The sequence below is a fragment of the Mastacembelus armatus genome, chromosome 23 (assembly GCF_900324485.2).
Source record: "Mastacembelus armatus chromosome 23, fMasArm1.2, whole genome shotgun sequence".
Taxonomy (NCBI): Eukaryota; Metazoa; Chordata; class Actinopteri; order Synbranchiformes; family Mastacembelidae; genus Mastacembelus; species Mastacembelus armatus.
This window is the reverse complement of record NC_046655.1, coordinates 12,865,073-12,882,401: the sequence shown is the minus strand read 5'-3', so window position 1 is coordinate 12,882,401 and position 17,329 is coordinate 12,865,073. Positions and strand designations below refer to the sequence as shown.

Here is a 17,329-nt window from a genome sequence, read left to right as displayed (position 1 = left end):
AGGTCAAAGGTCACCGGTCATCTCATTTGTTAAGGGCAGTACTTCAAGGTACTCTGCTTCACATATGGACAGACGCATGTAACAATTAACAGGTGTAATATATCTTGTTTCCTAACTAAGCTCATCTCCCACAACCTCAGTAATCCTAAAATCCACATGTGTCCTATGCACCAATCACATTCATTTTGTTTCAGCCACAGGTTAAGACCTTAACCCAGGGATGTCAAGCACCACATTAATTATGTAAAGGACCTTTGAAAACTCCTAAAACCCTGTTTAAAACAGCAATGTCTAACAAAAGTGTTTTTTATTTAAACAACCAAGATCAGGGAGCAGCCATGAAATCCATCTTAAATCCACTTTTCTCTATCATACAGAAATGATGTGCAGTTCAGTTCCATGCACACACTTCACAAAGGAAGCCCTCAAGCAGCGGCTTAAAAATAGATAAGTGTTACTCTCCCCATTGCAGTGAAGCCACCCACATATTACTGTTTATGCAGCCATCTGACAGTATTATCAGCACCAATCTCTGCATACAGTATGAGCTAGAATAATCTTTACAGGGAAAAAATCAAGAATTTATTGTTTCACCTCACATACTAGGACAATCAATTACTGCTCAGAAGAGGTTAGTGCAGGGTTGTTTGTCTGACTAGATTTATACTATGCATGATTACCAGTAAAGCAACCTCAAAGTAATGTGTATTTTTGCACCACAATCTTTTTTCGGTGGCTTGAAATTCCCAGAAATACAAGAAGAAAAAAGTCTAAGATTAAATATTATCTCATTTGAAGTATAGTACGTGTTTAAAATCATGGCACTATTTAATGCAAATACCTGATTAGTGAACTGCTCCCTGTTATGTAGTTCAGGTTTAGAGTGCGCTATAATTGGGTCAAGGCAGTTTTAGTGCCAGTATTCCTCATGTGTCCTGAGTGCAGCCAAAAGAAAGGAAATTAAGGGCATTTTGAATGTGGACGTGTCCCAGAGACAACATGACATGTTGAGCCTGGCGTTCAGGGAAAGTGTCAATTGCGGTGACCTACTGTAGCATTTCATTCAGTTGTGTTATCTTTTAGCTGTGGGCCTCACAGTACAGGGTGACTGTGCTGCAGCTGACAAGGCGACAACTGACACTGTTCATCACACATGGTACCTGTCAACAGCCGCAGTGTGCTCCTACCTGAGACAGAGATGAGGATGGATGAAGGGGTGTAAGTGTTGGAGGTGGAGCTGGTGTTTGCAGGCACACCTCAAGGGTGACCATATCAGAAAGAACACCACTCTGCAGTCACATGGGATTAACAGAATTTTCTGCATCTTGTCCTGACTCCTAAAGTAGGCTTCCTGCCAAATGTATCCATACCCTAAACTCAGTCTGTCCATGAAAAATAGTCTGACATTTTGGGAAATACACTTACAGTCCCTTGTTTAGATTCCACAAAGAATTCACACACACATTTGCAGATGTCTCATTGTTAGGAATTGGTTATGGTCTGAGAATGACACATTGTGAAGACGAAGATGTAAGTCAGGCAGAACAAGTCCCTACGATCCAAAATAAAACCTGACAGATGAGTAAACACAAGCAAACGCAACATGAAAAGCAAGTAGGAAAATGAACAAACAGAGCGGATGACATCATCATAATGACCTCCAGCAGCAGGCTGCCGCTAAAAATACCAAAGACATCAAACCACTGGTACATATATGTCCATGAAGTGTGCAGAGTACATTCCCCAGATAACAGCAGATGGCCTGTCGTTTAGGACCTCATGAGGAAATGGTAAAGAGCTCGCCCACACATGCCCAATGCAGGAGAAGGAAGCTCACCTGGGAAAAGGGATAGCGGAGGCTCCGAGATGACTGTGTGCGTTTGTAGGGGGTTAAAGGGAGCACTGGGATTTGGCCTTACAGACTTTGTGTATATTAAGTGGTTCTTACCTCCAATTGCAGAGGCTGTGATGGAAGATATTAGCTTGTTGAAACAGAAAGGCCCACAGTTTTAGACATTCTGATTGGTCAAAACTGCCACCATATTGCAGGTCTAGTGGACGTATGTGAAAAATGGCTAAATAATAGGGTTTCACTATTAGCCAAGCACAACTTAGACAATACTATGCCAGTTTGCTGTTGCACTTTCTTTTCATTTCTGCTTTTGCTTTGCAGATAAAGGGAACATTGTCGCAGTTCTGCAATTGTTAGTAACTCTCTAAAATTCAAAAAGTACATAGTTTAATCAGACTAAACGAGTACAGAAAGGCAGAATAACTTCCAGTGCGGGAAATCCTATCTCTCTTAAAAAGCCCTCCCAGCTTCTGATGGATAGCTGCCTTATTTCAGCTCAATGAAGTCATCAGTGCCGTGTGTTTCTCTGATGTTCATGATGAGTTTTGGCCAAAGACTGGCTCTGTTCCTGCTGCTGGGCTTCTCCGCTGCTGTAGGAGGGGGGAAACATAAGGGGGGAAAGGAAAGAGTCCACGACATCATCTCTCCAGGCCTTTTAAGGCACTCTCCAGTGGAGGGCTGAAAGAGCTGGCCCACTTTCCCATCAGAGCTTCCCAGCCTTGTCTCTTCTGCCCCTGGGAGCCTGGAACACAAAGTGACTTAACACATAGACCAAGAAACACAATATGGATCATATATACTTTTAAAACAAACCAAAAATGTTCAGACAAACTGTGTAAATATTACACCAAACACAAGTCCACCGGCATGACGTGGCAATCATTTGTCATATGCACTTATTAGAGAAGAGACAATAAATTATAACAGGTACTTATGTTGTCTAGGCTGCACTTCATTAACTTGTCAACCTTTTAACATGTGTGCAGGCACAAGCAGAGTAAGGAGAGAGAAATAAGGGAACACTAGTTGCTGGCAGTGATCATATATTTATCATTGTATTCCCAGATGTTCGTGAGGGACACAGCAGGAGGGAGCACCATGTTCCAGAGCCCATCGGCCTGAAACAGCGGAAAGAGGAGAGGAGGGAAACAAAGAGTAAAAGTGAGGAATAAAGAAAACTTTGCTGAAGTAGTGACCCTCACTGGCTGTATCGATGTCGATGTCAGCCAGACCCCACAGGGCCATGGTCTCACCCCACTGCCACTGCCTCATGCATGAACCCTGCCCAGAGTCAACCCACACACAGATACAAACTCACACAAAAAGAGCGAGAAGGAGGGAAATAACAAGAGCAGCATGGAACAAGAGGAGAAGGCGGGTGATGCATCAGATTGTGTGGGCGAGCTGAGTGTATGTGTGTGTGCATGTGTATGAGGGTGAGTGAGATTGATAGAGGGGAAGTACTGGTGCATGTGTGTCAGAGCAGACAAATGACGAGTGAAAGGCTGTTATGTTGGCAGGTTTGGCCCCACTCGAAAGCCAGATCCGTCCCATGAATCCAACACTTCAAGTGAAGCTCTGAGCTCCTCTACCTGCTCTGTAAACAATAAGCCTTACAAAAATACATAATGAGGCTTTTTCAGTCAGCTGGCTGGAGTCATTTTGTTTTCCTGAACCAAATTTGATGGTATATTACAACCCATTAGTCTGAACAAAGCCACAAAATTTGAAGAGCTGCCCTTTTTCCATTACTTGAGTCAGAGGCCTGAAGGCTGATCTATCTAAATCTTACATGAAGCTCAGAGTGAGAGCGAGTTCACAAGTCACTTAGTTTAATAGTGAGAATTAAAATTTGGTAATTGTGGGAATTTTGTAGTTGTTGCTTGAATTCCAATATTAATAAAGTACATCAGTTAGACATACTTATAAATTATGATTTTAGAAACATGGTTCATTGTTTTCGATAAGAAATAGAAACAACCAAAATAATTCATACCTGCATTTTTAATTAAATAAAAAGTACAGGTCTAAAGATAGTATTGTTACATATATTGAGTCTAGTCTTAACTAATACAATAAAATCCCTGCACTGATGGCTGACATGAGCTGATACTTTGCAAAATGCGCTCAAAGCCACAAGTAAGACACACTATCAGACAAATAACATTGCATTCCCGTAACACAACTCATAGTTTCAACATGTTTTCTTATACATCCCTCTTTATGCCTTCTTTCCTCAACAACTCCCAAAAAGAGCAACATAGAAAACGAATCCGCTCCTTTAGATTACAACACATATATCCGTCTGTTACAAAAGGAAAGGGAACACTGAAACAATAGGACAATACCCACTTCAAATCCCTCAGAAAAACAAATCATTACATAATCACATAAATAATAAATAATGGGTAAGTCAGGTTCTTGCAGTAACATTGCTGACTTTCAGGAAAAAGGACCTAACTTATAAGGTAGTCATACTACTGTCTGCAGAGCCTACTAGGAGGAGAGACTATATGTCCACTGCACCACTGAGCCTGTCCTCTCCTGCATTATCCTGTGGCCTCAACTCCAAGGCCAGATGGAAGCTGACAGAGCATGGGACAGCTGCAAGGCCCATTGCTATGTGGTAAATGCATGCTGAAATAGCCAAATTAATGGAAAGGGCTCAAGTCCAAACTGGGGTTCAATACCGGGCTACATTTTAGTACTTTGAGCTATCATCCTCTCACACAGACATCAATATTTACCGCTGCCATGACAAAGCAACAGGCAAAAAAGAGGGGTGGTGGCAGGGCATTTTGATACGTGTCACTTCCAGGGGTGACATTATGCCATTAAGAGACATGAGTTTGATTTGTACGACGTGTACATTTGAACGTTTCACAGCAAATAGTGAGATTGAGTGAACTATTTACAGATCCGCACACAGGGATATAAAAGGGAAGACCTGTAGACCTCTGAACCATACTTCTGTTGAGTTTCAGATTCATTGGCCTCACAGCTGCTTTGCAGGGAAGACACTTTTCAACTCTGTGAGCTCAAGTGAGTTTCTCTCGTTGCCATGTCGACTGCACTTCTGTATACCTCACAAAACCTTTTGCACCCCTCTCAGCCTCTCCAACTGCTGGGTTTAGCAGATCTTCTCCTTCTGTTCAGGGAAACTTCAATTACCAGCAACACTTTTTCAACCACTGCAAAGCCTATTATGGTCAAATGAGACTCTATGGCCGGCCAGGAACAGCATCTCCTCCCCTGTAAATCTGAGAGCGTGCTCAGGGTGCTGTGACAAGACAAGGTCAAGGGGTCACGCCTCCAGGTGATGTGTTTCCATAAGGCTGCAGAGAGAAACTGCACATATATGGTGTGGTCTTTATTTATTGCCAGCTCTTTTACCAGATGACTGCAGACTCTCCTCCTGCTGCAAGCTCTGCACTTCTAGGTTCATGTCTGTCTCTTTAAAAAGAAAGTTGAATTTAAGAGTCCTAAATCTTCTAAGCACATTATCATTTCATCTGACATATAAAAACAGAATAAGTTATCATGTGCTTGTGTATTCGATCCTGTTCTCAAAATATATCTCCTTGAAGCAGTGATCTGAGAGCGTTTAACTTTAAATGGTTGAGAAGTCTGGAAATTGTAAGATGAACTTGACAGGTAACAACAGAAAAAGGATTGTATGGTTTCACAGGCTGCCAAACAGATCAGGGAATCGGGGACAATTCAGCAGCTTTAACATGCTTCCTATGCAGATGGTGATAGGGCCTCTAGTAAACCATAACACAAATATGGGTTTATCTGAAAGCTTATCATCCAGCCTGGGGTCCCCAGACAGTGCTTCCTATCTCTGCCTGACTCTGGTGTAGATATTGGCACTCTCAGTCCATCACTGCATCCCACACATTTATCTGTTGGCTATTAAACTCCTCACACTTGTCACGCATTAGCTGAAGGTTCAGGAAAACAGAGAGTGCAACAGAAAAGAACAAACTAGCCTTTCATATAAAGACTCATCATATAAAGACTCATCAATATAGCATGTATGTCTCCATTCACTGCAACACATACACATACACTGATACCACTTTAAGGCTGGACTGTACAATATTTCTGCCTTAACTATGATGAAATGGCTTCATTTTTTGAAAGCACTCACTTACAGTGACAGACTAACAGAGAATTATTACCTGACTCCTCTCACCTTATTTTCAGCCTTCGCATGCAGCTGTTTTCAGCTAAAATGACTATACACTACTTGCCAGCAAATACACAAACAAAGCTAGCCAATGGCCATCAAACAGCATTTAGCTGCTTAATAACTACACTTTTCCAAATAATGCTTTTGTGAGTTAGCATTTTTATTTCTAGTAAGGTGATAATATCGCAGTATTGTGTTAATGGTTTGTTTTCTGCCCCCAAGTGGCCAGAATGTTAAAAAAAAGCTTTTTTAACTAAATTGTTCTTCTGTTCATAGGTCTAACCTGTAAAATAAATCAGGTAACACCTTGATTTGAGCCAACATCAACATTTAAATCTACTAAGCATAAATATCAGTGGTTCTGATAAAGAGAGTGGAAACAGCTAAATTCATCCTTTGACTCATCAGCAGGCAGCCCGGGGAGTGAGGAGCATACGCATTCTCTCTGACAATAAAAGAAGCCAGGTGCCTGTTCAGCCATGGCCGACACTATAAACACCATTCCCCCTGCAGTAAATGTCATGCAAAGGTAGGCACTGCACCGCACACATGACTCACATCACTGTATACAGATTCCCAAGATGCTATCCGTCTCCAGTCGTTCAGTGACCCAAGAATGGCCCTGCTGTTTCCCTCCTTTAAGGGTAAAACTACACCTTGATGCTGACACTTTTTTCTCATTTTCAGTGTCAGACTGCAGGAGGTGTGTGCTCAAGAATCTTGCCCAGTGTCCCTTTTTCACCCTCACTTCTATCTGCTTGAATCCATCAACACAAAGACTTCATGTGTTTTGTCAACTGTAAATGGTGAATCATGAGAAAGCAGAGAGGGGACCATTTGACGCCAGTTTCCTCCCACAAACTGCAGGGTCTAGCTTGGTCACATCAGCATTGTCCAACATTGTGGTCAGATCAAACACTGTCTCTTGTGTAAGACGATGGTTTGATATTTGGTGTCCAACATGCTCCCCACATCCTTTTTCCCATGTCATGTCCCATTCCCATACCCTGACCCTCAGCTCTTCAGCCCCAGGCAGTGCTGAACCACATGATCCCTGTGGTTAGACTCACCACAAGCTTAAAAATGAGGTTTGATAAAACCAAGCTCCAGTGAGTTTGTAATGTATGCTGTCAGGTTTTAATTCTGGGCAAATTGCTCTGCAGTGACCTCTGCCAAACAGCTTCTGGCTGATGACTGAATTTTGCCATGAGCTGAGATGGCAATGATGTCACACTTAAAATTGTGTTATATGTTTTCCTAACATTAGAGGGTGCTGTTGTTAAGGGAAAATAAGATGAGAAGACATGTTTAGACTTGAATATGTGTATAAAAAGGTCTTGCATTAACAAACCATTACATCAACATGGTTTATAAGCTGGGTACAGCTTATCACAATTTATAGAAACATCCATGTAAAGAAACTAAGAGTCCTGTTATATCCCATCCGTTTTATTTGGCAGCAGAACAATGCTGCAGCTTCTTCTGGTTTTTGTTGTTTAGACAGCTACTTTTCCTCCTGTGAACATAATGTATCTTTCCTGGGAGAACATAGAGAAAACCCAGTCACCTCTGTATTGCCAGATGTTTGCATATTCACACCATTTGACCATATTTGTTTTTGCCATCACAGAACAAAGAAACAGGTTTTAAAGTATATTTTTCTGTTGTGGAATCTATGTAATTATTTGATGTTTTATGGTTTTATGAAATGTTTTGACATCACTTATGTCCATTACTCTTTTGATAAATGAGAACACAATAACCCAGAGAGAAAACACTGAAAAATACTACGGAGGTGCAGAATAGTGTTGTATATATATATATATATTTGATAGTTGCTTTTGATTAAAATATTTTATGTTGAGGAGCTGGTGTTAACTTTTTCACAGAAGCCAGTATGAAACAGGAAAAGCACAGGTTTTCCTTATTACCCTTATTAGTGTTATAAGGGCTCAGCTCCGTTTACATGTCCTAACACCACTGAGCCATTGCTACAAGAGGGTTGCAGCCCTTATTAATCACACCTGTGCACCTCCTGCAAATGTAATAAAATCTTTATAGAGATCTCACTATCCCAGACAAAAGGTCCACACAGAAAGTCTATCCTGTAGTCCAGAATCTTGATATTAGCTTATTCTGGAAAGGTAGAAAATACGTTTTAAACATCAGTCGGTTAAATTAGATTTTCTTAAAAAAATATTTCTATGTAAAACTATACCGATTTATACTACTACTACTACTACCACTACTACTACTACTAATAATAATAATAATAATAATAATAATAATAATAATAAATCGGCATAGTTTTACATAGAAATATGTTTTGAAGAAAATTATTACTATTATAGTAAAATATAAAATGGAGGTAGATCGAGAACAACTGTCGCAAATCCTACCACAAAGCAGATGGTGTCGTGGAAATAGCCCCTGATGTTCGGCGTGTGAAACCCCGTCGGTCTCTCCGTACGGCACCCTAGCTGAAGACGGTATGTTCCTCAGCTTGGTCCATTAAACTGTAATAAATGATGGTTATTAACGTGTTTCTGATGTAACAGTTGTCCTCTCTGTGTTTCAGAAACATGCCAGCTAAAGGTCCTTTGCAATCAGTCCAGGTTTTTGGACGTAAAGTAAGTAGATGTTTGAATTTAACCCACATGTGGTGTTGTGGCTGCACGGTCTTACTAGCACGTTAGCTAAAGCAGCTAACATGAAGTGGTGTCGCGGTTTTAAACCGATATAAACCTGTAGTTAAACTCTTATGTGGGTACATGTAACTCTACCAGGTACTGAACCTTTACGTGGAGGTCAGCTGCTTTTATACGCGATTGCAAAGCTCCTGTAGGATTGTTGCTGTGTATTACTTTACCCCGCTAGCCTGGTTGCTAACCTCTAGCTTACGTACTGTGATACAGTCAAGCTTAGATTTTAAAGACATTTATATCATGGCGTGAGAAACGACCAGCAGACGTCTCAGCTTCTTGTGCGTATGTGCACAGTAAAGTGCATGTGTTCGCCTGTTTTTGATGCCGTTTGTTGTTTCTGTTATAGAAAACTGCCACAGCAGTTGCCCACTGTAAGAGGGGCAATGGCCTGATCAAGGTGAACGGCAGACCCCTGGAGATGGTGGAGCCTGCCACTCTCCAGTACAAGGTGAGTCCTCAGACACCTGGACGTCAGACTCAGTGTCTGCCAGGCATTAAAGAGGCAGGGCTTAGAATAAGTGATGGAGTGAGGAAGTGAGTGTTTTCAGATAGATTGAATTAAACTAGAGTTGAATGTTAAGTGTCATGTCACCGTATGATCCTTCAGCTTTTGGAGCCAGTGCTGCTGCTGGGCAAGGAGCGTTTTGCTGGAGTTGACATCAGAGTCAGAGTGAAGGGTGGCGGGCACGTCGCACAGATCTACGGTAAATAAAGCAATGGCTTCCTTCTGTGATATGGATCTGTGATGTGTGTATTGTACTTCATTGTGTATTTTTCTCTTTCAGCTATCCGTCAGGCCATTTCCAAAGCCCTGGTTGCATACTATCAGAAGTGTAAGTGTTAAAATGCTTTGGGGCAGACACATCACACTCGTGCTCTGTTGCATAAGCCTGACAACAATAGCCATGTTTTGTGTCACAAAGTGAAAAAATAGTACAGAACAGCATTCTAAATTGTACATGCAATATGGTAATATAGTATACATTTAACTACGCAGATTGAAGTAATACTTTAGAGCAGTAGGCCTGTTCAATTCAAACTGAAGTCCTTTGGTCTTCCTGCAGATGTGGATGAGGCCTCTAAGAAAGAGATCAAGGACATCCTGATCCAGTACGACAGGACCCTGCTGGTCGCTGATCCACGTCGCTGCGAGTCCAAGAAGTTCGGTGGACCTGGAGCTCGTGCCCGCTACCAGAAGTCCTACCGTTAATTGCTCTGTACATTTTCATAATAAATTGGAGGAACAAAAAATGTAATTTGTCAGTTTTATTCATTCATCTATACAGATAATGTGCTTTCAACCTTTCCTGACAGTTTTTTACTGAAATGAGTGTATGCTCACTGAATTAAAAAATATGAAATTATGAATGATCACAAATAGGCATACCTACAAAAATACCAAGGTGTAAGACCTAAGAGCTATTACCTTAATACTGTGTAGACTTTCTAATATGGTTGATCAGTTTATTAAACAGCAGCTTTGTCAATATTAGGGGGATTGATAGAAAGTTTCATTTGAATTAATGTTTTTTTTTTCTCAATTCTTTTTGGTAGCCTATCGTGCCAGATGTGTTCAGCAGGTAACTGGCAGCAAACATTTTGTCATTTTAGGAAAAGCACAGGTGCTACTGATCACATTGATGATCGTTGTGTGACGAGTCCCAGTGAAGCAGCATGTACCTGTGTTCTTATGTACCTGCTGTTACATGAATATTGTTGGTGAAAATGACCTATATGTAGTGTGTGTTACCATTTATACCACTTATGTGGTCAGTAAGTCTGTAACAGCTGTATTTTTAACCATTCAAATGTATTTTAACAGTAGTCAGTTTTTAAACATCTACTTGCTTTAGCTTTTTCTTATTTTGATTGCTACAGTTCACCAGCAGAGGGAGCCAAAAGACAAAGTAGAATGAGTAATCCAAACATTTTATCAGTTGGAGCCATTAGAAAATCGGCTCCACTGGTTTGCTGCTATCTCAGATTGAATTTTACAGTCTCTGTACAGAGAAACACCTATGCAAATGTATATTGGTTTTGTTATTAAAAATGAGATATTGTAACCAGACAGGGTGCTCCACTGCTGATTCGATGGAAACTTTTTAACTCAACCATTTTCAGGTATGTGAAAAAATAATGAAACCAGTTTGGCTGTACCAGCATGTCACATTTCATTATTCTGGCTTCTGGTTCTGTTGTACCTTGTCACACATTCCTAACTCTGATATCCTGCACAGACAATTTCTGCAACTCTCAAAACAAAACAGCCTATTTTCTCCTGCCTCTTGATTATTCCCCAGTTGAGGTTTTTTTTGATCAAATTGCAGCCTTCATCCCTCTTTTCCTGCTGATTGCTTGTTACAGCTATTTGTTTTCTCTGACCGTGCGGATGCACAAACACTCCACCACAACAACAGGAGCATGATGAGGTGAGCTGAGCTGAGCTGAGGCCCAGATGTTGTTGGCCTCTCTGTGGGCAGCTAGCAGCAGCCGTTCCCGCTCGGTGAACCCCTGGGGGGGATCAGGCCTGTTTACAGCCCTCCAATAATCAACACAGCAGGGAAACCCATTCCCCACCGCTACTGTTGTTTACTACTGTTTATATTGTGCCCCTGCCTACTGCCTCACCTCTAAAGGCCATAATACTTCACCAGGGACATTCTGCACCCATTGAAGGAAATAAGGTAGCAAGGAATAAGGTCTGACACCAGAGATGAAACTCATAATGCAGCAAGCTGCGGGGAACAGAGGCAGAAGCTGTGACACAAACCTGTTTGTTTTCTTTGTGGAGGCAAAAACGGTCTCCATCTTTGTTTTCTGAATGTCATGCTTAACGTCTGCTGGGAACGGAAGAGCAAACTGCAGTAATTAAATCGTTAAGTAATTAAAAAGGCTTTTAAAATAGCAACATCTCTTCAGGATAAATGACCAGCTAATTATCAGGAAAGATCTATTACTGAGAGAAACTTTTGGGTTGCCAGTTTCTATAAACATCCTTCTGGCTGGTCTTTATAACACTTATGTCTTTCTTAGTGCTCTATCAGCTAGGCTCCTCCAGTTGAAGCATCTGACCTTCAGTCCAGTATTTATAGCATTTCTAAATGTAAACTCAAAATCCTGTTAAGCCCAACTTTATATGGAATCTATAAATACAGCTGATTTACAAGCTTTTGTTGATTGCTTGTTCAAACATGAACATTTAATACTTCATATTATTATATTATTGATGTTTTTACCCTTTATTAATGATTTCAAATCAGAGACTTTATTGCTTGTTAGCAAGTAAAGAAATCTCATGATCATTTAGTCAGTAGAGAGATTTGTTGTTGTTGTTGGAAACCTAAGAGTTTCTTTTCTTAATAGCTGTTCTCTAAAACATGAATTAAAGTTGTTTTATGAAAAAGGGGCATTGGTTACAAGTTTATTTAAGTAATCCATGCATGGCTGCAGCAAATGAATAAAAGGTGACATTTAGAGCAGTGCATGGTTAATGCAATTTGTAGCACCACAAATCTGTGCAACATGTTGGCACCTGTATTGGTTTACCTTTGTTCTTAACAGGCTGCGTTTCTAGTAATTATGTAATTGACGTGTGCTCTTGTGGTAAATTAAGAAAATTAGACTTGGAATACAAAGGTGCTTGAATTATTTATACACAGAAAGTCATGTCATTCTCCTGGTGTTTTATAAATGTTCAGGTTTTATTTCTTTATGACTGAGTGCACACACACACACACACACACACACACAGTCTGAAGCTAGCACCTGCCTTTCCTCTGTTAACACCTCTGCCTCGCTACGTCTCCAAATCACACAAACACTGAGGTGCTAGGCCAGGATGCATTTTGTCATCACTCGTACTTCATCCCCACCTCTCCTCACAGTGCCTTCATGAAGACACACTCTGCAATTAACACATGAAAGTATAGAGAAAATACGCCCACATGCATGTATACAGATTAGGTCTTGAGCATGGCATACAGTAGATTCAGTTACTTCTACTACTACTACTACTACTACTACTACAGTTACTACTACTTTCAGAGTCAGCCTCTATTCTGCACAGACAAAAAGACAGCAAGAAATCGCAGAGGAAGGTATGTTTATTAACAGATATTGACTATTACTGTCCTCCTCCTCCTCCTCCTCCCTGCAGTGGTCTACTCCGCATCAAGCCTCATTGCCCTGAATGAGTAAACAACAATTGGTTGAGGGTTCCAGCAGCTGAGGATCAGGGGACAGTAGCAGGCAGCAACAAATGCTGGCTTTAGTGAAAAGGAAATGCAGCTTGGCCGAGCGACGCGCCGCTGTTTGGGCCAAAGTGATAATGATGGGAGAGCTGCTTATCTGTTGCATTGCCCTTGAGGGGAGGTGATCTCCATGAGCAGTTACATGAGACCAGACCTGGCATAAATCAATAGCCAAATGATCCTTTTTTCCAAAGCATCCACTTTAGGAAATCAACAGGTTATTTCACCAAAAGTCATTTTTATATGACAATGTCAACCTTTCTAATTAATCAGTTCTTAATTTCTATTTCTATTACAAAACAAAGAACAGTCTTCTCAAACCGAGTTCTGCTTTTCTCTGTTTTATACGATGGTCTTAAAGGAATATGACAACATTTGGGAAATTTGCCTCACATTCTTGCAGAGAGTTAGATGAGAAGATCAATGCTACTCAATACGACTAATATGGAGCTGGTGCCAGCAGTTAGTTTAGCATAAATATTAATACATTTGCCAGGATGATATTCACCATATAGATGTGAGGGTGATAGCAACTGTCTCATCGAAATCTCTGAAAGTAAGAAAATCATCATATTTCTCAAAACATCAAACTATTCATTTAATATAAGCAATGAACAAAATCCTGCCTAAACATAATACATTTGTATTATTCCTGTGTTAGAGTGAGAAATTACACTTGACAAATTTTAGTCCAAGCTCAGTGATTTGATGCCGCGGCCTAATTGAGACAGTCCTGCACACAATGTGCGGAATTCCAAAACTCTTTTCTGCTGTTTTGGTATTTGATCTCTGCTCATTCTGGCTCTGAAGATCCATATTCACTGTATCTGAGCAGTTAATGTTATTGGTGGTGTGTTCACCAGCATTCAGGTCAGTGTCTGTATGTCTTTTACATGTGAGGATATGAAATGTTTTCAGGAGTTCTTTCGTTTTCACTCTCAAACTGATGGTTTTCAAATCTTCAACTCAACAAACAGGCTAAGAGACAGCATGACAATACTGCAGACACAGAAAACCATATTATTAAATTACAATAAGCCTGAAAAACAGTGCGAATGCTCTGAAACTGCAGGCAGCAGCTCTGAACACTGTTCTCTTTGGTCTTTGCTGTAACAGACAAAGCAGATGTTGGATTTGTCTGTGAGGATTTGGGGTTCCAGAGAGTCATATGGACTCATACCTGTGATTGTTTTACTAGGGGGAATAGTAATGATAGAAAAACAGAAAAATGTGGAATAATTAGTCAAGAGGAAAGCAAATAAATCTTTCCCTGTTATAGTCTTAGTTTTTCAAGCCTTTCTTTTTTTGCTGCTTTGCTGGAAGTAGCTCATTTGTGCAAATTGTTGAATTGTTTGAGTATAATTTTCTTTTTTGTTTTTTTTTTTCAAGGAGCTTTTATGTTGACACTTACTGACTATGAAACAGGAAAATGATCTGGAATGAGCTGCCAGCCTAATGTTAGAAAAAAACACATTTCAGCGGTCTGGTATGAATCCTGATGACAACTACAGTCAGGTACTTTCTGTTTATTCCACCATCCCACGCTCCACTTAGTTCCACCCCCGCCTGTTCCCTTAGAGTACCCTTCGTTACCGTTGAGGGTTGAGAGAGAATATGGAGCTGATGATGGATTCATCTCATCTGTTTCACTCTGCACAAAGAGGCCTCGCTGGCTCTCCTCTCAGCCTGTTTTTGGTCTGAAAGCAGCCAGAAAAGGGCTCCCAGTTACTGACCAGCACTGTTAGTCACACTCTCTGTGGCCAGCATTGACTCATTCCCAACGCATTTAACCTAGACTTGAACTAAAACAGCATTAGTCCCAGTGCAATCACGACACAGACTTTGTCTCCCATTAAAATCTCCCTCTATTCACCCCTCCTTATATTTTATGTCGTCTTTACTTCCTCCTTTATGGTTGTGAAGGCAGTGTGGTGGTGGCATCGTGGTATTGGCCATGGCCTGCCCACAGGGTGAGCTGGGTCATGCAGGGATTTCCCCCTGAGAGCTCAGATGTAACGCCCGAGCCAAATCGGGGGGTCATAGGCTACCTCACAGAGCATTCAACCTTTAGCCTTCAGCTCTGGCTGCAGTGCTCTGATTCCCTGCCACAACCTGAACTGGACCTGCAGTGATCCCCTTCCTCAAGGGTCAGGCTGGCTGGCCAGGATCTATTATAGTGAAAACATGCAGTTCATACAAGCGAGCCTCACCTCCTGTGCAGCAGGGGTGAGCAGATTACTGGAGTTCAGAGTGCTCCAAGGTGGGATTACAGAGAGCTTTGAAGAATTGAGGTTATCTTTCATTCCTGTCACTTTTTTTGTTGTTTCTTTCAACGTCATGATTAAAGCAAGACCCTACAACAGGATTGGTCCACTTGAATGTGAAGACACGGGACTCTATGCAGCATCATGAGAAGAAGAATCATTAATAGCCTGCTATCTCAGCTTTAAAGGCCCAATACGTCATGATAACTATCCAAAAATCCCTATAAAAATAAATTAGACAGCAGCAAGACAGGACAGGTGAGTTTTATTGTAGATGTGCTCATCACCTAAAGCTGGCAAACATCCCGAAAACCTGTTGCGCTGCTTTGAGGGATTTGACCTCCTAGTCAGCTTCACTAAGTGATGTGGAGCACATGAGCTACTTGACTCAGACCTGTCAGGAAGCGTAGTGAAGAATGTTACTGAGAGAGAAGAGTGTGAATTGATTGCCCTCTGACTGCTGCCAAAACGCACTTAGTGTGCCATCCTGTGTTGAGTATGTATGTGTTCAGCCTGTCATGCCCCCTGTATGTGGAGCTAGGGGGACATGGCTAATTAAATGGAGTAAAAGCTGTTGAAAGGGGCTGGACACTGCCAGCACGAGAGGACTTGACACCCATGTGTTCTTGTTTCTGGAGAGAGAGGGGGCAAGCGTGACGGAAGAAGGGGGCCCAGGTTGCAGCACCCCGCCTGGCTGCCAGAGCTCAGTCATAGGGCAAGGAGGAGGCGGAGGTGGTAAACGGTAATGGAGGAGTGTGGTGTTAATATTAACTGCTATCCCAGACCTTCTACTATCAGTCTTTCGCTTTTTTCTCCACATTTCCACAGCTCTCTAAACCCCAACACCCCAAGTATATACACATACACACATTCCAAGAGAAAGGGATGGGAGCGTGACAATCGGGAAACAACGGCTGTTAGTTACAGAAAATGCATTATGGCGTGAGCCTGGCCAGCAGGGCGAAGGAGAGGAAGTCGTGGGATTACACCAGGCTTGGACGGGGAGAGTATGAGGCCATTTCCTCCCCCCCTGTTTTAAACTGCCCAGATTTACAAGGCCTCCAGGGATACCCCATCCTCATCCCGTCAAACTGACAGCTCCTGATTTAAAAATAATCCTAAATCAGCTCAGGACACTTTACAGTGGGGCATCAGGAGGTCAGAGTAGCTATTGACAGAGAAGAAACAACAAATTGCACAAGGCAACTGTGTTTGGTAGATATCTGATATATTTCATTTTTCTATGTGACCAACATGTTTTATATTGTTCTTATTTATTGTGAAGCTGTAAAAATATTGTAATGACTTTCTAAGAACACGCACCACTATGTGTTTGTGCAAAGATTGTATTTAGGATGGCAGCTGCTTCTATTGTGCTTCAGTGCTGAAGCAAATTCTTAGTTTGAACAAAAGAAAATGGACATTATAAGTTTCAAACAGAGACTTTTTGTTCTAGGGCCTGTGCATTTTCAAGTATTGTAGCGTCTGTTTTTAGCAGGTCATGGCGATCTCTGCTGTCCCATAACCATGATGGGACTGTTGCTCTCTGAAGGCCAATTAATGTTTTCCACAGGGGACTTTTATTTTTATTCCTGCTGTTGTTAAGTGGCTGCTCTCACTATTTTATTTCTCTTTTTTTATTTACTGTGGCTGTTCAGCCAAATAGAGCAAATAAAGGAGCAATGTTTGTTTTCATGTTTACATTTTAGTAATTCTTTAATGAGCACAGTGTTACCAAGTGAAATGTATGTAAGTTTCAATGATGTCATTATTTTCATGCAGTTCACAGGTAAAAATAAAATGTTTGGGAACTTCTGTTCTAATCAGTCGAACGTTACTCATTGGAGGCTCCAGACTAACACTGACTCTCCTTTTCTACATCCTCCTCCTCCACTGTGAACATATTTCTCCCAGCAGTCCTTATAGTAGTAAATAACTGGATAATAGCTTCTGCTTCACTGATATATGTTTTCTACTGTGGCGGCATCACCTCAAACCGGACGCACAGGCCGCCAGCCTGTCCTGTGATCACTGCAGGCCTCGGAAGACCCCTTCACCAGAAA

The 17,329-nt window shown here is 41.3% G+C and overlaps 1 protein-coding gene across 1 annotated transcript; it reads left to right on the top strand.

Annotated features, from left to right (window-relative positions):
• Positions 1-8,464: 8,464 nt before the first annotated feature.
• On the top strand, positions 8,465-10,008 carry rps16 (ribosomal protein S16). The gene is made up of 6 exons (XM_026326828.1): positions 8,465-8,536; positions 8,626-8,677; positions 9,099-9,200; positions 9,360-9,456; positions 9,538-9,585; positions 9,817-10,008. Exons 2-6 carry the CDS (start codon positions 8,630-8,632, stop codon positions 9,960-9,962), a joined length of 441 nt encoding a protein of 146 aa, XP_026182613.1. The 5' UTR covers positions 8,465-8,536; positions 8,626-8,629; the 3' UTR covers positions 9,963-10,008.
• The last annotated feature ends 7,321 nt before the right edge of the window (positions 10,009-17,329 follow it).

Excerpts from the sequence above, each read along its gene's own strand:
- rps16 (XM_026326828.1), top strand. The coding sequence starts at position 8,630 with ATGCCAGCTAAAGGTCCTTTGCAATCAGTCCAGGTTTTTGGACGTAAA. Across the intron at positions 8,678-9,098 it reads TCCAGGTTTTTGGACGTAAA|AAAACTGCCACAGCAGTTGC; the intron begins GTAAGTAGATGT and ends TTTCTGTTATAG. Across the intron at positions 9,201-9,359 it reads CTGCCACTCTCCAGTACAAG|CTTTTGGAGCCAGTGCTGCT; the intron begins GTGAGTCCTCAG and ends ATGATCCTTCAG.